Source organism: Gymnoscopelus braueri (genome assembly GCF_963280865.1).
Source record: "Gymnoscopelus braueri genome assembly, chromosome: 15".
Taxonomy (NCBI): Eukaryota; Metazoa; Chordata; class Actinopteri; order Myctophiformes; family Myctophidae; genus Gymnoscopelus; species Gymnoscopelus braueri.
In genome coordinates, this window is record NC_137620.1 from 12,477,472 (window position 1) to 12,502,888 (window position 25,417).

At 42.5% G+C, this 25,417-nt stretch overlaps 2 protein-coding genes across 3 annotated transcripts in view; both read right to left on the reverse strand.

Annotated features, from left to right (window-relative positions):
• Positions 1–8,281, reverse strand: part of LOC308102485 (TBC1 domain family member 14-like) — a 58,781-nt gene extending 50,500 nt beyond the window's left edge. The window contains 5 exon segments of the mRNA XM_080452232.1: positions 1,627–1,932; positions 1,934–1,967; positions 1,970–2,485; positions 7,086–7,300; positions 8,265–8,281. Coding sequence (XP_080308358.1) covers positions 1,627–1,932; positions 1,934–1,967; positions 1,970–2,485; positions 7,086–7,131 — 902 coding nt within the window. The 5' untranslated portion in view covers positions 7,132–7,300; positions 8,265–8,281.
• A 3,686-nt stretch (positions 8,282–11,967) lies between these two features.
• Positions 11,968–25,075, reverse strand: kiaa0232 (KIAA0232). Of its 2 annotated transcripts, none has more exons than XM_080452237.1 (8): positions 24,944–25,075; positions 21,852–22,441; positions 21,462–21,602; positions 17,517–17,586; positions 17,306–17,390; positions 13,836–17,175; positions 13,550–13,655; positions 11,968–13,296 (listed from the first exon to the last, which is right to left on the reverse strand). In XM_080452237.1, the coding sequence occupies exons 2-8, from the start codon at positions 22,086–22,088 to the stop codon at positions 13,280–13,282; spliced, it is 3,996 nt and encodes a 1,331-aa protein (XP_080308363.1). In that variant the 5' UTR covers positions 22,089–22,441; positions 24,944–25,075; the 3' UTR covers positions 11,968–13,279. The 2 variants fall into 2 exon arrangements, with proteins under 2 accessions (XP_080308363.1, XP_080308364.1); XM_080452238.1 differs by having other exon boundaries at positions 24,948–25,033.
• Between the last annotated feature and the right edge of the window lie 342 nt (positions 25,076–25,417).

Genomic DNA, 25,417 nt, shown 5'->3' on the forward strand with positions numbered 1-25,417 from the left:
CCAACCACTTGCACACAAACAAAGGTTAAGTGACTCTCATGGGGGGAGGGGGGTTGACTGCATACTGCACAGTGAGGCCTACTGGTAATGACAAATGACTCACAAGAAGCATTCAGGGATACAGTGATTTGCCACTACATAATAAATAGAAGTCATTGTTTTGTGAAACAAATTTCAAACTGGAAATATGACCGTTTATCAACTACGACTGACTCACTGCTGACGAACCATGAGAAAGTAAAGTGTTGTGATGTTGCCAATTCTCCTCCCTCCCCATGCAAGTGCCCACCTGACGAGTGCAGTGGGTGGTTACATCACACCAGTGGTAGAAAAAGTACTCAAATCTTTTACTTAAGTAAAAGTATCAATACTGCAACATGGAATACTCTGTTAAGTCCGGTAATGAAAATGTATTTGAGTAAAAGTACTAAAGTATTGGCATCAAAATATACTTAAAGTCCCAAAAGTAAAAGTACTCATTATGCAGAATGTCCCATTTCCCAACTTTTCAAATGTATAAATTGTATACAAATCTTTTGAAAATAGCAGAAGCTCACAATGCATTGTGAGCTTGTAGATCGTCTATTTTCAAATGGCCAATATTTATATAGGGTTGAAGTGGTTAATGTATGTTTTGTAATAATAATCAAAATCTATAAGGCAACTAAAGTTGTCAAATAATTGTAGTGGAGTAAAAGTATAATATTTGCCTCTGAGATGTAGTGGAGTAGAAGTACAGAGAAATGGAAGTACTCCATGTCCAGTAAAGTAAAAGTACCTCAAAATTGTAAAGTACAGTACTTGAGTAAATGTACTTAGTTACTTTACACCACTGCATCACACTGTGCATTTTTGCTCACTGGCACTGGATTGATAAAAATGCATGCATTTTGTTGCCACTGTATTGATCATGTCCACTTGCGTTTAACAGCTAATTTATTGTCTGACTCACGTTGCAGTTGTCCTTTAGGATCTAAACTTCTTTATGTCAGCTGACTGCTCCCATGTATTTGTTTGTTGACAATTGTCATATCATATGGTCTGCTCTTATTACAGCTGCAATAGAGTTTGCGCACGATGGCAGCCCCAAGTGGCAGTAAGAGTTAACTGTAGTGCCCGACCACCAAGCTCATTGCGGTAAACGTACAGTATTTTAAAACCATGGGGCCAATCTCATACGTTTTCAATTCTTTACATCAGTGGTTCTCAACCAGTGGTCCGGGGACCACCAGTGGTCCTTGAGGGGGTTCCAGGGGGTCCCCAGCCAAATTAATAGTTAGGAACCAAATTGATCCTTATGTGTCTGTAACTCTGAGTGTACAAATGTACACTCTCAGAGTTAAATGAACACTAATGCTGATGATACAGTGTAGATTGGGACCCCCAAGAAATCAAAATGGTTGAGTCCCTGGCATATCTTTTCAAATGGGGGTCCGTGGGCTCATATGTGTCAATTTGGGGGTCCTTGACACGAAAAAGGTTGAAAACCACTGCTTTACATGATAAACACACTCTTATTTTTCTCGCATAGTGCCGCTTTAAACAAATAAAAAACATTTAAGTAATAATATAAACAACTATAACAGTAATAAATACAAAAAAGAACAAATGGTCATTTAAAACTACCTGTTGAAGAAACTAGCCAGGGGTCCCAGCCTCTTCCGCCTGCCGTCTTCTTCCATCTGCGTGACCCCCAGGGGGGGCCACCGCACGGGGCTCCACGGGTCTCCCGGCGACGGCGACAGCGTCACGTCCGAGAAGTGGGCGGCGCCGCCGTCGTCCGTCTCCAGGGTGACGATGGCGCTGGAGTCCGAGGTCACCATGAAGTCGTCCAGCATGTCCTCGTTGGAGACCGACAGCGTGGCCGACAGCTCCGTGCTCAGGCTCGACACGCTTCCCACCGAGATGCCGTCGCTGCGGTTCAGCGCTCCGCCCGCCACCCCCGCCGGCGCCGCCGCCGCCGACAACCTGGGGCCGGGGCTGAAGAGGCGAGCCGAGTCGTAGCCGCTGCGAGGGAACGTGGAGGACTTGCGCAGGGCAGTGGCGTCCGCCGGCTGGTCCAGGGGCAAGGTGGCCGGGCTAGTGTCCAGGGACAAGGTGGCCGGGCTGCTGTCGTTGAGGGCGGACGCCCGGCCCAGGCCTCCGGCGCCCGCTAGGTGCGGGTGGGAGACGGGCTCCGGGTTGTTGATCTCCAGGGTGGGGATGCCAGAGTCCTGGGACGCCAGGCTGTGGCTGTCCTGGTCGGCATCCGCGCCGCCGCCTCGGCCGCTCTGCTTCTGGGGGCTGCTGTAGTAGATGGGAGTGGGGGTGGAGGAGGGCTTGTAGCTGGGACGGGAGTGTTGGATGCAGGGGGACGCTCTGGGGGGCTCGGGGGGGCAGCGGTGCTGGTTGATGTGGTTGTGTGCGTCGGGGCCAGGGAGTGTAGTCGTGGAGGTCTGCACTTTCACCACTGAGCCGTTCTCCATGATGGCCCCTCCAGACGCACCTGGAAGACAACAAACACTCAATGCATTATGACAAGACAAACGGAAATAAATGAGATGCTTTTCCAGTTATGTGCACTGATATTAATGAACATACTGGATGACTTAAGTTCAACCGGTAAATGTTTTCATTCTCAAGACAAGAGTCATTTGTAGGCTCCTGAAAACAACAACACATTGGGATCTTTTTCAGGGCTCTGTATTCATCACCCTTCTAGTTACTGCGTGCTTGCTAGCTGCAAGCAAAGTGTGAATAAGATGTGTGTCTTTAGCTCCAAGTTCTGTTGGTATGTTGCCTAGATATATATTGCATTAGAGTTGCAGTCGATCTGTAATATATTTTATTTATCTTAATTTCCGCAGCTATGTCTACCATTAACCACATGGGCCCTAGTGTGAGGAGCGTCCCTATTCTGGTGAGAACATTTGGCTCAAAACGCATGTCTTTAGGTTGTAGATCAGCTTTACAAGATATTTGGGGAAAAAGGAGGGGGCCTAGTAGTATAGACCCCTGGGGGACTACAGTCAATGAAGTAAAGGGGGTTTAAGTGGCTACGGTTGAACTACAGGGGAAATGTGAAAAGTGATCAGCCTGCAACCTCCTGTAAAGGATGCTTTCACCCCTGAAATGTCATTCATAAAAGGTTCAGCACAGTGCAAACCAAAGCATATTTGTGAGTGTTTTAAACATGGAAAAGTTCCACAGACAATGAAAAGGGCCAGGAGGCCTCAGTCTGTGTGTGGAGTGTGTGGACTCACACAATGTCTGAGTTTCAACATCCAAATTAGGCTTATTCTACAGTTTAAGCAGGTCTGGACCGGAACACCAGCTTATCGGCTCACTCCTCACACACCACCAGGACAGTAAAAAGGGCCAAACAATGCAGCCCGGATATCCATGGAGCTGAAAGCTGATCCAGCAGTAACCAGGCTGTAACTGGAACCCGGGCTGAAATGTGAACACGTTCCCTAGTGGGCCTACACATCAGGTCTATGCTTTTAACACCAGCTGTGAAGCTAGAGGCCACTGCTAGCTGATAAGATATTGCTGAGAGCCTCACAGAGGGGAATGGTTGGGGTGCTTTCCGTTTTCCACTTCAATGCGAGTCAAATCCATCAGATAGGATCATGCACTGCACAAAGAAATATGAGGATGATGGCCTATCAAAACACACACACACACACACACTTGTGTGGACTTGTGTGTTTAAACAGGGCTTACGGTATATTATGCTTTCAGCAGTCCAGCGGCTGGGACTGTGCACCGTCTTATCTACAGGGGAGTTTCCAGCAGAGGGACAAAGGGATATCCACGCTCGGCAGCACATGCACGGTGCATGTGCACCGTACACACACACACACACACACACACAGGGGTGCAATGCTCACTGGACGGCCTTGCACGCCGTGCCGGAACATATTTGACCAGGAGCACACGCAGGCACACGCATAGATTTAAAACTACTTTAAATTCGCGCCTCAACAAAGTTTTCAAAGGCTCCCGACTCACACCTAGCGAATTAACATAGGAATAAGCCTAGATGCATATCAATTGTCCATTGTGTGACTTGCAGTGTAGGTGTTAAGCCACGTCATTGAAATAGAGTGCAAGAACATACCAAATGAGCATTGCATGCCTGCACACACACACACACACACACACACACAGCTGCCTCATGACTGCACCACCTACTGCTTACGGCTGGATATGAAACGAATACAAGAAGAGTGGGCACCTCGATGCAAAATTGTCTATTTTGTCCAAAATGTTAAAAAATACAATATTTGAAAAATGGTCTTAAGTAATGTAAAGTATACATGATATGAACATGCACGGTACGTCGTTATAAGACTTAGATGTACCCTTCAGCTTATGCGATTCAGTAGGAAGAGAAACACAGTTTTGGATTAAAGTACGATCAATGTAATAAGTCTATAAAGTGGTAACAGAGGCGTAATGTGACGGCATTAACCAACTGTTAGCAATAAGCAAAATGTTGGCCAGGGTTGTTACTCTAATAATTATTCTAATAATAATAATAATAATAATAAGGAATATTGCGATATTTTCCACCATTATACGGTAGAAATATGGTAAGTAAAATGAAGAAAAGAAAACGCAATGTGTTTCACAGTATTGAAAGCTCTTTAACCACTTAAACCGGACATATTTCATTGTATATCAAAAAAGTGAAAATAGCTCGCAACACAACAGCTTGTAGATCTGTTATTTTCGACAAATGGTCACCTCTCTTTCCCAAATGTTCACCTATCATGCCGTGCACAGAACAGGGACGCTACGGTTCATGTGATTAAGTGAATTAAGCCGTCAGCTGTGGCCTCGGCTTTAAACCCTGAGCAGCAGCATTGTCATGTGACCCCAGTAGACTTTGCCCCAAACAACACAGAGCCAGGGCTTGTTCCCCACAGTGCTACTGCGGCACGAGACGCCATAAATAATCGTTGCTGTTGGGTGGAAACCTTGTATGTCCAAAGACCTGAGGCCGATTCTACAAAATGTCTTCTAAACCCTAACTTTTTTTTTTTAAACCTATGTTGCTATATCAGTGGTTCTCAAACTTTTTCATGTCAAGGACCCCCAAAATGATATGGACACCCATCTCAAAATATTTAGTTCCAGGGACCCCCCAGAAGCAAAGATTTGAATTACAAATGTTTGCTTTAAATGTTTGCAAAAAATGACATGATTTTTCAAAAATAGCAGATCTACAAGTTCATAGCGCGGCACTCTGTGCCGCGCTATGAACTTGTAGATCTGCTATTTTTGAATAGCCAAAGAAATCGAAAATGATACAGATGCGTTCCCGGTCTTAATGGGTTAAAAACGTTTTTAAATAGTGAAAATAGCCAATCTACATCGCGACGCGTTGTGAGCTTGTAGATCTGCCATTTTCACTACTTTTGAGTGCCACTTTTGTATGATGAAGTTTACAGAAAAAAAAAAGTTGAAACATGGAGATACGAGGTTTCTGCCCGACAGCGATGATATTATGAACTCGTTGACAGCCAGGAAAGGTCGGACTCGGCATCTGTGATCGATTATCTTCATCATTAGCAATTAATATTGTAATTGTTACATGGCTCTCATACCACACTCTGCTTTAACCCATTAAAAATAATCTTCTAAATCCTCATGTTGCTATAATCAGTGGTGCTCAAAACTTTTAACATGTCAAGGACCCCCAAAATGATATGTATTTGACCCCCATCTCAAAATATTTTGTCTCAGGAACCCCCAGAAGCAAAGATTTGAGTTGAATAATGTTCGCTTAAAAAAAAAAAAAATACAGCATATTAAAAGATCTGCACAAAATAGCTTTTTCAAAGGATTAAAAAAATAGCAGATATACAAGCTCGTGCCGCGCTATGAGCTTGTATATCTGCTATTTTTGAATAGCCAAAGTATAAAATAATGGTAAAAGTGAATCTAAAATGACGCAGATGCTTTCCCGGATTTAATCGGTTAATATCATGACACTTGTTGCGCTCTAGTTACATCTTCTCTGCATCACTCCAAAGCCTTCATCTAGAAACTGCTACAAAAACAGGGCTGTATACTAACTAGTAGGTCATGTCAAAAATATTCTGGCCCACCCCCGGGTTGTGTAATTTTTTTTTCAATCATGAAAATGACAGAGAGGTTAAAAGTAACTTTCTATGCCATAAACTGCTGTCATCCATGCTTGTGTGACGTCGTTTAGATTCAGTAGTAAGACTACTCTCGTAATGCTGACTTTATAGACCTTTGTCAGTGGCATTGCGTTGCTAGGGAACAGCTTGGGTGTATTTCCTGTCTGCTACTGATATTCACAAACAAACACTTCCACAGGAATTAAACGTGGATCCATTTAATGTTGTCAATTTAAAAAGAAAACTATGATAACTCCTGGTAGTTACCTGCAGGCAATGTTTTGCCAATTTTATTCTCCTGGTTTTCTAGAGCTAACTTTCCCTGATTGGATACCTAGAATGACACGGATGTCTAGATACTATAAATACAATTCGCTATCTGGAAGAATAGATAAGTGACTACTAGCGTGTGTGTGTATATATATATAGTATATATATGTACACACACATACACATGTTCTCAACAAGGGGTCTGGGGACCCTCGGGGGTCCTTAAGGGGGTCCCCACCAAAACAACTGATAGCTAATCTTCACCATTATTACATGTAAATAATATAATAATGGCCATTTTGATCCGACTTCCACTGTTATCTCTATACCTACAGTACATACAGTGAAGTCATTCTGCACCAAATGACAGACTATATCAGACCAAATCAAGTCTTAACAATAAAACATTTCTTAGCTCGTCGGGGTCCCATAGTTTTATGTATTTATCCCATTAAAACCAGGAAAGCGTCAATTTAGATGATTAGCGTTGGCTATTCAAAAATAGCAGATATACAAGCTTGAACATCTGCTATTTTTTAACATTATTGAAAGAACTACTGGTTTAGATGGCATTTGTAGAATCAGTCTCAGGTGTTATAATCACATTTTTGGGTGGGTCCTTGAAATGTTGAGAAAGAAACTGTTGAGAAAGAATCTGTTGAGAAAGAATCACACATTTACCACTTTGTGTGTCTTCTCCCCGGTCCTTGGCGGTGTGATGTGCCATGATGCTGCTGGTTGATGCTACAGGTGGGCAGGGTGCAGCAGCTGCAGGCTGGATGATGATGATGATGATGGGTCCATGGTGATGAGGATGATGAGGATGATGATGAGCCCTGGCGGCTTGTGGCTGCTGCTCCAACAACCCTCACCTGCGTTCCTCCTCCTCAGGGTAGCTTTTTAGAGAAGGGGGAAGAAAGGGGGATGACTTAAAAGACAGACACAACATGTGAAATAATTAACTTAAAGAATAGGGTGTATAAAAGCTATAAAAAGAAATGCCACATTAACAACACCGGCCTGGACTTCTTCTTGTTAGTAAAGCACTTGTGTCCCCCCCCCAGTGGTGGAAAGTAACTAAGTAAATGTACTCAAGTACTGTACTTAAGTACAATTTTGAGGTATTTATACCGTACAGGAGTATTTCCAATTTTCTATACTTTTACTTCTACTAACTCCACTACATCTCAGAGGCAAATATTGTACTTCTACTCCACTACAATTATATGAAAACTGTGGTTACTACTGTAGTTACTTTGTAGATTTTGATTATTATTATTACAAAACCACGCATTAACCACTTCAGCCCTATATATATTTCGGCCAATTGAAAATAGCCGATCTACAAGCTCACAATGCTGCATTGAGCTTGTAGATCTGCTATTTTCAAAAGAGTTGTATACATTTACAATGGGACATTCTGCACAACGAGTACTTTTACTTTTGGCACTTTAAGCACATTTTGACACCAATACTTTTGTACTATTACTCAAGTAAATTAACTCTGAACACCAGGCTTATACTTGTAACAGAGAGTATTCCTACATTGCCGTATTGATACTTTTACTCAAGTAAAAAACGTGAGTACTTCTTCCCCCATTGTAGTGCACTTGTTTCCTCCTATGTAAAGCCGGGCGGGCAGAGCGAGCGCTTCCTCAATCAAGTGCAGCTGCGGCACTAGTGAATTATAAACGTTAATAACTGCCTGTTAAAAAAAATAAACCACCCCGCTTTTTTAACGGAGGCGAAATGCCTTAACGGTGGTTATTCTCTCTGTATTGTTTTATATGTATTTTAAAAAACAAACACTTCTTTTAGACTCGAGTCTGTCTGTATCCTCCATCCACACTGTAAACATACCTGTGCCGATGCTTCCGCCGCCATTTTAAAACAAACTTACTAACAACAGAGCGGCGCAATCGAGCCAAGAATAGTCCGATGGATGGATTCACCTGTCATCATCATCATCATCATCATGATGATGCCTGGCCTGAAGGCAGAAATAATCAACTCCATCGTCATTTTACACCCTGTCACAGCCTTCATTCGAATCTTTATTTATTTTCAAAAAAAAATAACACAACAACAATTTAATAGAACTGTATTATTCTGCAGGATAGGTGGGCACTTTGTCCAAATTTTTTTTTTGTTTTTTTGTTTTTTTGTAATGGTCTCTCTAGAGTATATACATGATGTGAACATGCACGGTCATTATCAGACTTAATTTTATCCTCCAACTTCTCTTTATGCCCCAAAATGACTGGATATATATATATATATATAGGCCTACAGGTTGCGTAGAATTTGTGGCAATTGCAGAAATATTATACCTGTCGAATAGTATCGAATGTTTAAGCATGTTCTAATCATGTATACTTTACTTTAAAAACATTGTTCTAATGATACATTTTGTTGCCCAGATGAGGTGCCCAGATGTCCCTAGTGCCCACCTATCCTGTTAAACTAAGGCAATTTGGGAATAAGTAAACCTATGTAGGCAGGAAACAGACATACACATACAGGAAAGTACAAGCAAGAGAGAGCTGTTTCAGCAAGGGTCAAAATAAATAAATATAAATAATAAATAAACATTAGGAAGTAGTCAATGTGGCAGTCTGGCAGATGTCACATGTATGCCAACCTCCAGTCTCAAGGCAATCAGAGGCAGTGTTGGTGACCCATCGAAAATTACCCCCCCCCCCCCCCCCCCCAGCTGTTTATTATATTTTAGGTATTACATGTCAAATTGCGTTTTACATGTAGGCCTACACAGTTTCTTTCAGAGCAGGGTAGTTGATTTAGGCATCACCATCATGCCCCCTAGTGTCAACCGTGAGACTATGGCGAGTGGAGACTAATGTATCAATGTAGTGAATGCTACATAACTTCTAAATCTATCAAAATGCACAAATGTGGCTCTTTCGTCATGCTAATTCCCAGGAAGTCTAAGTGTATAAGGGACATGCATGATTTCTGTAGTATACCTTTAAAGGTGATGTAAGTGATTTTTCTTTCTTTGTTTCTACATTCTTATAGCAATCATTGTTAGTTTGTCCAGTAACAGGGGTCTCCTCATCTCTCCAGCTCTTTAGTAAACATAAAATACATTTCCAGTCCAACAATTTCATCCAATAAGGAGAGAGAGCTCATACAGGATACAGGATGAACAAGTGAAATTGGAAGTGATAAACAAACGAATGAGCAGACAGAATTGGAACACTATAAAATTGAGGCTGAGAAATGAAATTGGTGTCCCACCTGAAAATGTATTTTCTGTTCACTCAAAGAGCTGGAGACGGGGAGACCCGTGTTATTAAAAACAAACACTTTTTACTATAAAGTTTATAGCAATGATTATCCAAATAAAGCTTTAACTTTTTACAACAAAAGATTCGTATCATTTACAGCACCTTTAATCTTTCTTTCTGAAAATAATGCATAGGAATTAGGAAGAGTAACGGATACTCTTTTCCTTATCCATGTGCATAATTTTCTTCTTATTCTCTATTTTCATTTATTCATATTTGTTACTCCTTTTTCTGTATCTGTCCTGCGTTTCATAGCTTCTATACTGCAATAACAACTGAATTTCCCCTGTGGGATCAATAGAGGTCTAGATCTATCTACAAACATGTGAAATCATGCAGAAAAAAGAGGCAGGTATTTGGTTTATTCCTTTATTAGATGTTAAACTCCACAATGAAACAAAATAATTTACTCAGGGTGTACATGAAGTCAGAACACAACCACTTGGGACACAGGGTTTAGATGGGACATGGGGGAGGGGGGGTTGAAAGGGGTGACTTCTAATGGAGATGAGGAAAGTCAGGTTTGTCAGTGCTGGAGAATGTACTTTCAGACCAGTGCTCAGAACTCAATGTTGTTAGGCCCCGCCGATTCTGAATGCATTCTCATCACGCGTTTTTAAAACACAGCCTAACAATGGAAGAATATTATGGAGAAAGGTGTTATGCATTCCTTTCCACTAGGTGTTGGTAAATGTTGTGACTTTGCTTCTTGCGCACTTTCACTGACACAAAGATGCGCACACACTCCCACATACATACTCAGTCACAAAATATATATATTCTTTCAATTGCTGCTTTAAATTTACGCATCCTTTTTGTTTAAAATAAATCTTTTTTTTTAAATTTAACATAAGGAGATGGAGTGTGATGTTTGCATGCTGCTTTTTAAGAGTTTCTTTCTTCCTCTCTCTTGCTTTCCCTGATTAAAAAATAATCTACATGCAAAGTTTTTAATGAGTTTACTCTTGAATGTTTTACATGCGCCAAGGTATTGCATAGGACTGAGGGCCCCAAAAATCCCCTTCACATTGTTTATGCAATCTCCGATGGCTTAGTTTGCTCTAAAACTACCTCTAAATTAATCGCTTTACTCTGTGGTTAGCTCAAAAGTAATGAACTGTCCATAACTTCAGCGCTACGATCAAATATTTTGCACTAATGCTTGAATGCACTGTCACAGATTTGAGAGTAGCTCAAGTTGTAGTTGTATTAAAGTGTTCCTGAGTATCTGACATAAAACAAGCCTGAAGTCAGAGTTGTCTTTCATTCATGTTTTAGTTTTACACAGCAGTTGACCAAAGAAAACTAAAAAAAAGAAAAACACTTAGCTATGGGGCAGACATGAGGTCCTTTATCAGTTAAACTGGACTCCATCCATTTGCACATTACAGCCAAGATCTTCTAATGGGGAAACATTTTGAATGCCATGCTAACAAACCATGACCTGCGACAGTGCATTGCAGCAAGTCTGCATACATTGTTGACAAAATTTGTTCTGCTCAATGAACACATTACAAATGGTGGCATGGTTAACTTTTGTCATCTGTGCTTCAATTTCAAGGTATGAGGCAAAACATTACCCTGCTGTCGCCCTCATAACCTGTTAAAATAATTAAAGTAGTAAAAGGGGGAAAAGCTGGAACGATAATACACAGCAGGGATTACAAGATGTGCACAAAGAAATGCACAATGCCTTTATCTGCAGATATTTAACTAAATAATGTAATTACTGATGCACAGGGCACAAAATAAACTATTAATTCAGACACTTCAAGGGATGTTTGAGGGAACGTACTTATTTTTTTTCTTTTTTTCGGGTGCATCACTAATTTAGCAGGGCACAAATGCAATTTGTAAATGTACATTTTGTATACATTCACTCTTAGAGAAACTGTACGTTCTAGCACACCCATTTTGAACCAGTGTCTTTACGAGTTCAATGCAGACACACACACACACACACACACACGCACACACACAGTGAGACATTACTGGATATTTCAACTGGTTACATTGTAAACAAAACAAAAAAGAACACACCTCACCTCAAAAAGAAAATAAATGAAAGGAAAAAAAACACATTTACCTTATTGTATTCGTCATGTTTTTGGTTTGAACTATTTTCATTCAATTTGTTACACATTTTAGTTGCATCTTCATTGACAAGAGAAATACATTTTAAACAAATTATTTTGTCCTTTCACCCACAGACTGTTGAAAATAAACTGCTTAGAAGAATTTGGAGAAACATGAAATTCAAATATCTGCAAGTATTTATTTTTCAGCTATGTGACAGGTCTCCCAACTAAGAAGACATTTTGAAATAAAAACCAAGCCACATTAAGCAAGAACTGTGATAGGCCAACCTTTTCTTTTCACAATTTCTCAAAAATAAATATCAATGGATCTCGACTGCTGGGCTACAAATAAAACTAGGCTATTAGGATCTACTCATCACAGCCATAATATGTAACTGCAACTTCAAAAAGGTTTAAACATATTCATAGCACCAATTGTTTGTATCATGGAAATAACAAAAACTTCCAATCAATTGTGCCATTCATGTCAATGCGGAAATGGCTATAATTGTCTTATGTGATGGGCCTTTATCCCTAAAATGCAAACTTTTTTCTCCTTTTTTCCATTATTTTATAGCATTGCATTTTAAGTAGATTTGTTATTAGTATTTTATGCCAACAAAACTCCTTAGGATTTCCTTTTTTTATTTTACCTTTTTTCTTTTTTTTTGCCTCACAACCCATACTATGTCTACAATTAGGTTTTGAAAGACTATCACCATTCAAAATCTGACTCATTAAGAATAACTTTTCACACTTGAGGGGAATCCATTATTTTTTCTCCTTTTCGTTTAAAGAAAGCTGCACGCATTCTCGACTACACATTCAGACAGGCATCCAGGCTATTTAAATTAACTCAAATACCCCACATCCGTATGCTGATTTTCTGAACTGCAGATGAGAAATGGAGGATGCAATAGCAGTCATTTCACACATTATGAACAGAGCAGCTGCATCACAGTTAGGTCACAGAAATGGCTGCAGCTTAAACTAGAAAAAGAGGAGTGAGAATAGTTAAGACAAACACACATGCACAACCATTCGGACACCACCAACTACAGTATCCCTAGTTCAAAAGCGGGGGAGAAAGAAAAAAAAAGTGGCAAGAAAACTGACAAGGGAAAACAGATCATCCCTAATAATAAACTGTGAGTCTTGAACAAAGATCAATGTATGGAAGAATTAACTGAAACAAATCTAAAATGCATGTTCTCGCATGGCATCACGCAAAAAAACATGGAGAACATGAGTTTTTCTATTTTTTGCTCACTTATTTGTTGATCTGATTGTTGATTACACAATGTTTTAAGTTAGTAAATGAAACTCAGCAGGGTTAGGGTGGGTTGTGGAGGGGCGCTCCTCGGAACAGTAGCCTACGGTAGGTGTTCTCGCTCTGAGGTACCCCTGAATCTTTGCTGGTAGATGTCCAGTCACAAAAGGAGAGGCACTTTCCTCTCAATGACAGGCTTCCACTGCAAAACTGGAGTATTCAAATGTTGCTTCTCCCTGTACAGTAATACAAGAAGAAATTACATGTAAGATTATTTTAACCAAAAACGGATTTCTGTCCTTTCCCCCAGGATGTTTCTGATGCAGACTAGCAGAAAGTCTGCAACCGTACGGACATTTTGGTAGCATAAGGAAGCTCAGGGAAGAGAAATGCACTGCAATGCAGTTATACCACATTTGTAAATGTGTAAATACAGTGAACCTAATCCTCAATGGGAATGCCTATGCACTAATTTAATGTAATCTTTACCTGTACACTGAGATCCAGGGAAAAGGGGGGAACACAGTGTGTTCTGCCACCAGGACTCATCTTGCTGGTCGCTAGTTCCTCCCTGTCCACTTAAATTCAGAGGGAACTGGGAAAATGGAGGGGTGGGGAGAAAACGTCATGTGATTATTTGCAATGACACTCAGGAGATGTATTGAAAAATGCAGAATTAAAATTATTTTACAGCCAAATGATACCAAATTGCGGCTTTGCAATTTCATCAACAGTCTCACACACATTAAAACCATAACTATTTATAAATTCGTACCTCGGCAACATCTGCAAGCAAGTCACAGGCAATCCCAATCGGACCTGATGGGGCACATAAACAGGTCTCCTTTTCTCCTGGCGATTCCTCCTTTTGAATCTTGCTGACCGGGACGTCCATCCGTCCCCCTGCGGTTGATGCAGCTGCGGCCATTTCGCAGTCTAAGCATATCTCTTGCTCAGCTATTGGAAGGAGGGTACTGGAGCCCTCCTGTGAATCCAGAGAGGTCTGGGCACTCTTCTCCATGCCAGACTTCTTTAATCTGGGTAAGAATTTACCAGATTCCAGTTCTGACTTGCCGTAATAAGGGCCCTCGCATTCTGCATCCTCCTCCAGAGGTTTGAGGTCTGCCTGAGGATCATCAAAGACGTCCACCGGCGCCAGGACGGGAAGATGCACCTCCTCTTTTTCAGACTCGGCCTCAGAATCACTCCCCCCACCAGGAGACAACTCTGAGGCCGATATTGGTCGGAAATGAGTCCTGGGGGAAATGCGGATGGCCCTATACTGAGTCCGATTGATGCCATACAGTCGTGGGTGGAAGGCTTCGTTCTCGGAGTCGGAGCACAGTATCGATTTGGGCTTGAACCCTGGGCTGAATGAAGCCATGTCCTCAGGCTCAAAAGAACACTCAACATGGAGGACTTGAGAGAAGGGATTGTTCAGGCTGAAGGATGAGAACGGGTAGTCTAAACCTCGCTCATCGCTGTGGAAGCCCCCAAGTAAATCTTCATGGAAGATGAAAGAAAATCCCTTATTCAATGCGTCCGCACCTCCTTTAATCGCCTGGTCACTTTGCCCAAAGGAGACAAGCGGCCTCCACAGGGGCCTATGTCCAGGGGCGAAGCAGCTGCCGGCGTTCATGAACACGTCTGTGCCAGTGATGGTGACCATGTCCGTACCGGCAGCAGATGCGGCTGCAGCGGCACACTGAAGCAGGCTGCCTTGCGTTTCACTAGGTGGCACGACAGCCCAGTTCTTATCGCCACTTAGCGTCTTCAACTCTCCATACACCCCTCCCAGGATAAATGACGTGCTGTCTTTGTCAGTGTTCATGTCCCAGGGCTTGGACGGAGTCATGTAATCACCAGCGCCGTCTACCTTGGAGAGCTTGTTTTTGGCTAGGCCCTGCTCTTCCTTCTTGCTCTCCCACAGGTGATACTCAGACCGCTGCACAGCCTTTGTCTGGGGACCCGGGGCTGGAGCTCCTTTTGCATGCACCTCAAGACAGCCGCAATGGTAGCTGCTCCCCTCCTCGGAGAACAGTCCCTCACTTGGCTTTTCTGCGCCTTGCTGTGACATTTCAGAATTGCCATCTCCAATCGCAGTCCAAATATCCTTTATTATCCCTGAGCTGTATTCATCACTCTGTTGGTTTGTATTGTCTGAAAACATGCCAGTGTCATACTGTTTGCTTTCATCCTCTTCCAAAGCTATGCCACAAATAGACTCCAATTTAGATTTCTTAGTTAAGGTCTGAACTTTGACCTCCTCACACTGACTGCCAGTGTCTTCCTGCAAAAACTCCAGGATTTCATCCTCTAGGTAAGTACCAGAGAGCGGCGGGATTATACAATTTATCTCTTCATTGCCAATTTGAGCAGGATCCTCCATTTGAGCATTTCCTTGCTCATTGTCTGACCGCGTCTCCTCCGAATGTGACCATGGACTACAAGTTCGCGTCGAAAGGTTTGAACAGTGTTCAGTTTCGTCAAAGGCACTATTTTTGGTCCATATCAGCAAACGAGACTGCTTGTTTGAATGTGGATCAAGACAGCTACTTGAATCGGTGTTGTTTTCTTGACCAACTGTGAGTGAGTCGCGGGGGAAAGGAAGAGTGGGGCTTTCATACTGCAGCTCGAAAAGGGAGAAGCAGGACGAGCTCAGACCAGGTGGTTCACTGGCCGCTTCAGGGAGATGTGCCTCCTCCAGGTTTCCGGATAACTTGCTCAGGGTGAACGAAACACTGTCTAGCAGGGGGGAGAGCCGAATGGGAGAATCTCCTACAAAGCTTTCTCCATCTATGTCTTCAGAGCTAGAGGGTGAATAACATCCCCAGACTTGAGCCATGTTTTCAAGATCCTGCATTAAGAATCCATCAGATCCTGAAACTTCCTGCGAGTCTGCCCTTATTGCACTTTCCCCTCGCAGCTCAAGGCCATCTAACACTAAACAACATTCTGCCTCAAGGTCTGTTTGCTCTTTGCTTTTCTGTCGAATCATGCTCAAGATTCGACTCTCTTGTATCGAGTCTGAGGCACTAGTATCCAATATGGATTGATAAATGTCAACTTCATAGAAGTGAGTGAATTCAGACAGATGCTCATCATCTAAATCTTTACTATCCTCTGGCTGAGGGCAGCTTGAGGTCCCAGTGAGTTCAGCAGCTTCTTCCTCTGCGTCGACCAGCCCTTCCACAAAGTGCCCGTCCACAAATGAGCCTGCTGCTAGGTATGTCCTCTGGTAGTTCTCGTTGGCAATGCAGATTCCCTGGATTCTCTCTGGAAGCCTTTCCATGTCTGTAGACAAGGTGAAGTCATCTGGAGAGTCCGCCTTGCTTCGATACGTTGTCTCCAGCTTACTTCTTCTGCTACTGAAGGGTACAAAATACTCTGTGATGGGCTCGGTGTACCACAGGGGCTCCTCCATGTACTCATTTTTGGCCTCAACTCCGGGCTCTTTTACTTCCCCCCAGCCTGGATCTTTACGAATCTCCTTCAGCGGCCTCTTCCCCTTCTTATAAAGCTGTGAATGTTTGGCAGGTCCGCCAGTGGTACTGCTGCTGCTGCCTCCTGTGTTCCTTCGCTCGTCTCTGTCAATGACCTTCAGAGCTAGCTTTACTTGCCCGCTGTTGCGCACTCTCTTGCCCTTTACTGCCTCCCTGGACTTGTGCCTGATTCTAACTGCCTTGCTGCTGGATGATTTGGAGTCGCCTTGGTTCCCACTTGAGCTCGAGCCTGCCTCACTAGAGCCCGACGACCAGGAGCGGGGCCGATACTTGCCCTCAGATCTGTGTCTCGTCTGTCTCTTGGAGTAGACGGTAGATCTGTCCTCCGCTGTCGAGGCGCCATGGTATCGGTTCTCCTTCTCCTTCTTACTACGTCGTTGCTGGGCCCTCTCGTTGCTTGCGGCGGCGTTGCCGCTTGCCTCGAGGTTTCTCTCCTTCACAGCCTCACCATCGCTGTTGCAATCTTTTGGGGAGGAGGTGTCTGTGCTGGTCTGTGGGGCGGCAGAGGAGGAGGAACTGGAGTATGCGCAGGCTTTAGCCTTGTTCCACACCGTCATGATCTCTTGGAGACAAACAGGTTTCTCTGACAAAGGAGGAAAGGCTTCATAGTACCTAAAGCCACAAAGAGAGAAGCGTGGTTAAAATGCAGTGGTATTGATAACAGTACATGAGCTAGCTTTATTACCAAATATTTCACACAAACATGAAATTTTGGTTACACAATAGCCATGATGCAGCTTACATTTCAACCTGGTCCTTTGATGAGGGGGACTCCGCTCGCTCTGGAGACTGAGAGCCATCAGATTTCTTCCTGATCTGTTTTTCCTCTGCAGAGACATAGTAGAGCAACAACATTACATATAAGGCAGGGTTTTATGTCATGTTTCTTCTCTCACTAGTTAGAAGTCAAAAGTTTAGCACTAAATATGGCATTAAACAGGATCAAATCAAACCTTTCTGTTTGTTTTGGAGGTCCTTGAGTTTGGAGCATAGCTCCTCCACCAGGCTCTCAATTCCAGAGTTCTATATAGAAAAAGGAAAGGAGCAAATCTATTAACAGTGTCCATCTTGTACCATTTTCTAACCGTTAAGATGTCTACTCTTAGTAGACATCTTAGACAGTACTTTCAGATAGCTTTAACAGCACTGCATGACCATAAACGTCCCCGATATCTGTAATAGAATTAACCATTAGTTAACAATGTCCATCCTGTACGCTAACTGCCTTTTCCCATACTGTTGAAGCACAAGGGGGCGGGGCTGGCGGGCTATGTTAGTGCAGTGAGTGGCATTTGGGGCAAACGCAGTCCCCACAACGATTCTGTGCCTATCGGTACATAACTCGGACGGCGCTTAGTCGACTAGCAGACCATCGGCCGGTCGTCGCGGGCACTCGCGCCTGGAGGCGCTCAGGCACGACTCCTTGGCCTCAAGGTCTGCTGAGTCGGCGCGCCTCCCTCATGGTCCAAAACTATACTTTATCTGCGAAAAAAAGTAGTCCGCGGTTGTTTGAAAAAGTATTGTCCCAAGCGGGAATCGAACCCGGACTCCCAGAGGTAGTGGATCGGTAGTCCAATGATTATCGAGGTGCGCCACTGAGGCCAGTGCTGAGATTGGGTATTCGGGCTGTATTAGAATGTGACGTCCTAACTCTTCTAATGTAGAGGAAGTCCCCGCCCGTGCGCCCGCCCAATAGGGGAAGGCTCGCCCATTCGGGGCGAGTCTTCCCAACAGTATGGTAATAGGCAGTTTGCATCCTGTACCATTTGCCAACCGTTAAAATGCCTCCTCATAAAAGTACATTCAGATAGCTTTTAACCCATTAAAACCGGGAAAGCATCTGTGGTCATTTTAGATGTTTGCGTTGGCTATTAAAAAAATATACAAGCTCACAGCGATTCGCTATGTGCGGCGCTGCGAGCTTGTACATCTGCCATTTTTGAACAATTTTGAAAAATCTAAAAATGTGAGTACTACTTATTTAGAAGGCATTTTGTAGAATCGCCCTCAGGTCTTAATGGGTTAAACAACACTGCATGACTTGACACTTCCAATACCTGTAGAATTAACCATTAGTTTTCCTAAGTTTGTGTATAGACTCTTTATACACACACACACAACTCCAACTGCGTCAAAGTAAATATGCACCGTCAAAGGTATGAGTGGTGTTTCAAACATCGATCCCATCGTAACAGATTGAAAGGAATGGCGTAGACAGAAATCAAACCAGCTGACTTTAGAGAGCTTAGACACGCTCTACCATGACCGTGTGTTAAATTTAGCTATGGGAGAGACATGCCATCAAAGAAAAAAAAAGAAAATATATTTAGAGTATCACCATGAAATATAAACATGTAATACTTACTACAATATATTATATATATCCCACTGCTTTCTTTAAAGTTTGTTATGTATTGTATAAAAAGAAGAAAACATGATCCGTTTTTATGTAAACAACTAGGGTCACAAAGAAGTAAGGCAGCCATGTCCAAATGCTTCCTCAGACTATGTAGGCACTGCCAAAGCCAACATGCTCGTGGGATAGCCATCAACAACATAGCGTCATAGCCCATGTCCTCAAGTACCAGCTCAGCAGGAATCCTTAACTAAACATGTGCCTTTCTCCCTGCCGGAAAGTATGATTTCTTACCATGCCGCTCAGTGAAAAGCAAAGCAAAGTTTTCTCCCATGCCCTGCGTTTCCTCTTGCATCGTTGTGCTAATGCCGGTCAGCTGACAGGCCGAGCGGCTCTGCTGCTCACTGCTGCAATCCCGTGCAGGGTGTGCTGGTTAAAAAATAGACCGCAGCGTCCAGTCCCCCGAGAGGGACGCACACTCCTTACTCCTCCTCCAACAGACCCTTCCCCCCCTACACAGTACACCCTCCAGCTCCACTATGGACTGCCTACCATACTACTGACACACTCACTAGAATGGCAGCAAATCTCTTCTTTTTCTACACAGAAGGGTATGAAACAATGCTAGTGCTAGTTTCTAGTGCTTATTGCTTTCATGCAAAAGACTACCAGGTCATATACCACATTACACTGACAATAATTAGTTAATGATCACATAAAACTTTATTCAGCTGACCTTTTTGTAACCTTGCCAGTGATAACTAATTAATTAATGTCTTGACAATCTAGCACAGTAACACCCAAATGAGGTGACCCGTGTAATGAGGTCATATGAAAACCCTGCAAACATTACGATGGTCTTTCCCTAGTTCAACCACTTACCCTGTCAAATAGGCTCAGCTTTAGGCAGACTATTCATCATGAATGCAATTACCATCTGCAATCATACTATCTGCATGGATGCACATCGATAAGCAACAATTCATACATACAGTAGCATGGTTCTGACAAACAATTAAGACAAATTACACAAGAATCCTTTCTGCATACTTAATGCAATTCATAAAAGTTTTGATGCCAGATGTGGAAGATCACTTGCCCAAGCTTCAACAAACAGGCCGCCTCAAATTCAATTGTGGTAATGTCAGTAAATGAAAGGACAACACACCAATTGATTATTTATAACTCCGTAAATACACACACAGCACACATAGATATGTAAAGTGTAGCCAACTGCCGTCTTCACATTTAGACAATGCGCAGCAAACTACGCACTTGACAGAGCATACTTAAACTTCCAAACTTTAGGGCACAAATAGCTGAAGTGATCTCAACGTTCTATTCCAGACAGTCAGATTTGTGTTGTGTATCACCCATATGCTCCAGCCTCTCCTTCCTGTCTGTCCACATTTACAATGTAAATAAATCCCAAAACTGCCTAAAGAACTGATTTTGTGCTGGGATAGACGGGGGGGCCAGCAACCAAACAAATGAGAAAAAGAGCTGTAAAGAATATAAACTAGAATATGGGTTCATGGTATTTTTGTGCCTCTGTATTTTGCGTTTTTGTTTCCTTTCTACTGATATATTTTGTGTCAATGTTTTGCCTTGCTTTTCTTTGTTTTATCTTCTGTTTCGATGTTGTATTTTGTGTTGTCTTTGTAGTCGACATGACTGCATCACTGTGGTGTCCACATTAATAAATAAAGTATATTTAAGTATATTAAAGTATATATATAAGATAAATATTTCAAAAAATAAAAAAGGAAAAATACCCAATTTTGTTATCTGCCATCATGGCAGCTGTTAGCCAGAAGTTGACTAGCATGGCTGAGGATATTTAATTTACAATAAAACAACAATCTGTGTTTTATTTCTAGCTTGTGTAGTGCTCAATCATTGCTTGTTTGATGCTGCAAGATCAATTTAGTTTGATGCTGCAAGATCAATTTAGTTTAGCAGGACAGTTTCTTAGCGAAAGTATCTTTAGCTATATTTAATATTAACTATATTTAACTCACTGAGTGCCAGAATTATTTCTGTCTATTTCTGGCCAGTGCGATTTATTTTTTTTCCAAAGAAAAAAAAAAGTGCTTAGGAAGCGAGACACAGCCTTTTTCAGTTATAAGTTAAACAAGGAGTGGATGGAGCTGCAAATCTTCAGATAATGATATCTTGGGTTCTGAACATTTTTAGTTTAAAAAAAAATAAATAATCAAAAACACGTGAAACACGTGATTGGCACGTTGCACCATAGCGGTAAAACACGTGAATGGCACTCAATGAGTTAAGACGCATAATGAAATATACTATAACTATTTGCATCATTTTGGCATAGTTACATCCCTCAACTGAGTGGAAATATGGCGTATGGACCATGTGAGTGTTTTTTTTTTGTCTGTGGTTGCCTAGAAACCACTCCGTCATTTCATGACTGTGCACCATCTTGCCATTGTATCTTTATACCCTGTGGGTTTTTTTCCAACCCCATGTGAATATAGCACATTAATGGGGTTCAACACTAGGGCAGAGCCATACTCACTTCATCAGATGCAGAACGCAGGCATTGCACAGCAGCTTGCTTCTTCATTTCCTCCAGGCTCAGGTCCGTCCCTCCTCTCTTCTTACTCTTGCCCCATTTCTTCCCAGTTCCCTTCTCCCAACCCAAGAAGATGTCATTTTCCTGCCAAATACAAAGCAACAACAATCACACATCAAGGAGCTACTACAATAATATACACAATTTCAGCTATATAAACAAAAAAGCATAATTAATATTGCCATAAATTGGGAAAGAGAAAATAACACAAGTGAATAGGGCGAAGCAAGAAGATAAGATGCAAGATTTCCTGAATATTAACACAAGCATACTGCAACACACAGATGACAATCGAATTCATGGGACTGTGTCCTAGTGACTGCTGGGACCCACCTGGTCCTGCAGGTCATAGTCATAACTGTCATGCAGGAGAAGGCTAAGGACATAGCGGGTGTAGATCATGGCATCAATCCCGCATTTTTCAAGCTCCTGGCCCAGCCAGCTTTGCACTGGGCCCAGGGACTGAAGCAAGGACATCTCTGAGGTAGGCAGGGGGCCCACGGGAAGGTTGGGGTGAGACAGGTTTTCAGGAGGAGCGGGACCGTCTGAATCGGCGCTCACTGGGCGCATGGGACCTCAGGTGTTGGCCATTTTCAGGCGGAGCAACATCATGACCGGTTGTTGATGTAGGGTGGCTTGTGGGGATGGGTGTGGAGAAGACAGGCAGAGCCTATCTGGATGATGGGGGTCACTCCAGCAGGACGCCCTGATGGGGCTCTATATGGGGAGGCATGTGGGATGCTCCGTTTCCTTTCCGCTTTTTTTTTTTATTGCTTTGAGCAACAAAAAAAAAGGTAACTTCACTCGTCAGGCATGGTTTAGGCTGGTGAAAGCCATCTAGCTCTTGTGCAAAACACAAGTTGTGTTTGCGTCTCAGTTAGAGGGGTCCATTTTGGGGGTACAGCTTACTTCTCCGGCACAACCTGAAATAGAGGAAGCAGACTTTATGTGAAACCTTTTCGATTTCAGAAAACAGTATCCCACAGCACCAAAATACAGTCAAAGACCAAGTCTAAAAATGCCACAGAGCCAAACATAATGGCAAGAAAATAGGATAACCAAGGTATTCCAACCAAGTCACCAGTTTCAGCAACGAAAATCATATTATGCTTTACTGTTGTATTATTTTGTAAATGGTCACTGCTGGGTGACGACTGCTGATCTAGGCAGCAATTTTCAGTCTATAATATATACACTTATATATATATATACAGTATATATATACATACACACACACACACATATATACACATATATATATATATATATATATATATATATATATATATATATATATATACATACATATACACACACACACACACACACACATATATATATATATATCAAAGTCCAATTGTGACAGCTATGTAGGCCTGTCACAAGTATTACATAATTGCAATTACTTGAGATAATCGCAATTATTTTAGCATAATCGTCATAATCTTTTCTATGTTCAAACATTTCCAAAAATAGTGGAAATAGCAGATCTACAAGCTCACAACGCGTTGCAATGAGACACGTTGTGGGGTTGTAGATTGGCTATTTTCACTATTAATGTTTTCTGAAAAGTATAAAGTTATTAGTTAAATAAAGTCAGTCAGTCATTTCTTTGTATATTTAGTTTATTTGTCATATCTGCCCTGTGCAACTTCAAGCCTAAAAGCCAAACAGAAATGGAATTTTCATTCATATGTTCCGGTGTTCAACGACAAAAACAAAACACAACTAAATCGTTAATCGCAATTACCTGTGTGACAATTAATCAAGTGAAATTTCATAATCGATTCGTGACAGCCCTACAACTATGTACTGTAGGCAGTCCAGTAAGACACTGGCTGTCAAAGGCATCTGTGTTTCATACTGGTGCCTGATTGCCTGTAGTGGATTAGGCAAGGGAACCAACGTGAGGAGCAAATGGAGGCTGCACCCATCTCATTGGCTGACGCTTGTGTCACTCAGAGGTGGCATTTTACGAGCTACCAGTTACAGGCGTCAAAAGGGCACAGTAAGGCGCTTTACCGTCGTTCATGACCATATCAGTTCAACTGTCAAACCGATCACGCACAAAATTGTGACAATTTTGTAAGACAGTGCACCACACCTGAAAGGTTTGGTTTGTCAATAAATGCCAAACATGGCTGACGACAGGCTATAACCTACAACCCCAGCTTGTTCTGATGGGACACAACAAGCACCCGGCTCTGAAGTATTACAAGTTCGACCAAAAACTGTGGTTATAACAAATAGCCATATGTCTTATCAAGAAAAGAGACCGCTTAATGCATGCATTTACCCTCAGCTACTACCTAGCATGGCATTTACGATAAATATGTCAATGCAATGAAAGCTATCATATGCGAGGCTTTTGGGGACCAGAGAGAACAGTATTCGGGACACTTAGCTGACATGAAATGACGTTAAAATAAGCAAAACGAGATGAAAACACATGATCCATAACAAACAACAACGCCAGTTAAACGCCATTAAAACCAACTCCAGTCGGCTAGCAGCGGCGGGTCGGCAAGGTTAGCTCAACCACCGACCTTTAGCTTAACGAGCTAACCGCAGAGAGAACGGGCTCATTTACAACAGCGTCATTGAACCCAATGTAACGAGCTTTAATTCATTAATCAAATAAACTGGGAAAAACAACAACATTCAGGTGTTTTAATACAACGTAATTGAACAAATAAAATAAACGTGACAACGATGTCAACCATAACACTGTTGGGCTTGCAGGTTGAAACGCATTACTACAAACACGGGACGCTTCTTCTTCCCCGTTCGATTAAACGACGGAGCTAACGTTATTAGCATTAGCATGCTAGCAAAAAAAAAAACTCGATCGGTGCATCGTCGTCGTACGACGGTGTCGCGCGTCCGAAAATCAGCCGATCTGCAAGCTCGCGCGCGTCGCGTCCGCGGCGAGTTGTGCGCTTGGAGATCTGCTTTCCCTCTCCCCCCCGCACAACACCACAGTACGACGGAGTGTATACACACAAGCATAAGCACAGCCCCAGATAGCATCGAGCGGCTCGGCTCACTCACTCGAACCGACAACAACACGCAAACTCTCGTTCTAAACCGCTTGTTTCCTTGACAAGAGAGTGAAGAGACAACTTCAAATAGATAAAACATGCACTTGGCATTTATTGTTTTTGCATTACAAGCTATAATTCTTGCCGGTTGTTGTGACGGTTAAATGGAGGAGGAAGGGGGAGCGGCTGGCTGGCTACTGCTGCCCCGGACCAGACCAGCAGCAAGCGACTGTAAAGCGACCGATCGTCCGAACGCTTTCCCTTCAAAAATGTGCGCCATTACCGTCCCGACTAACGTAAAGACAACCGGCTTGTAAACAAAAGCGCATTAAGTACCAAACACGGTGTGTGCGTGTGTTTGTTTGTGTGTTGTGTTTCGTTTACCTGCCGTTAGTTGAAGTAATACCGAGGAGGAGGAGGAGAAGGGGGAGCGGTTACTTCTCTCCCGCTGCCGCCGCTGTTCCTTCTTCCGAAGAGCTCGAGCTCCGGAATCCGCCGCTGCTGCTCAGAGTTGCCAGGCTTTGCGAGAGAAACAAGCAACCAGGTCTAGGGAAACAAGCCCAAAAGAAGCACCTTTAGGCCACATGAGCTCTTTAAAGTTTAAACCTATATGCATTGGCTATTTGAAAATAGCCAATCTATCTGCTATTTTCAAAAACTTTTCTAAAATGTGGAATATTTTGAATATATATATATTTTTTAAACATTCTAACAACACAAATGCTCCCTGGCACAAAACGTTTTCATGAAAATATTTGAGAACAACTTTACACTTTAGAAACAAGCTCCAAAAACCGCAACCCGCAACTACCATGATTTACAAGCAACTTTACAGAAAAAGAAGCCCAAAGTGGCTTA

What these genes read in the sequence shown, in the direction of transcription:
- kiaa0232 (XM_080452237.1), bottom strand. Translation starts at nt 22,088, where the DNA reads ATGCGCCCAGTGAGCGCCGATTCAGACGGTCCCGCTCCTCCTGAAAAC. An exon ending in CCTCCAAAACAAACAGAAAG is followed by an intron (nt 17,391 to 17,516) that starts GTTTGATTTGAT and finishes ATGTCTCTGCAG; the next exon opens with AGGAAAAACAGATCAGGAAG. An exon ending in TGCTTGCAGATGTTGCCGAG is followed by an intron (nt 13,656 to 13,835) that starts GTACGAATTTAT and finishes CCATTTTCCCAG; the next exon opens with TTCCCTCTGAATTTAAGTGG.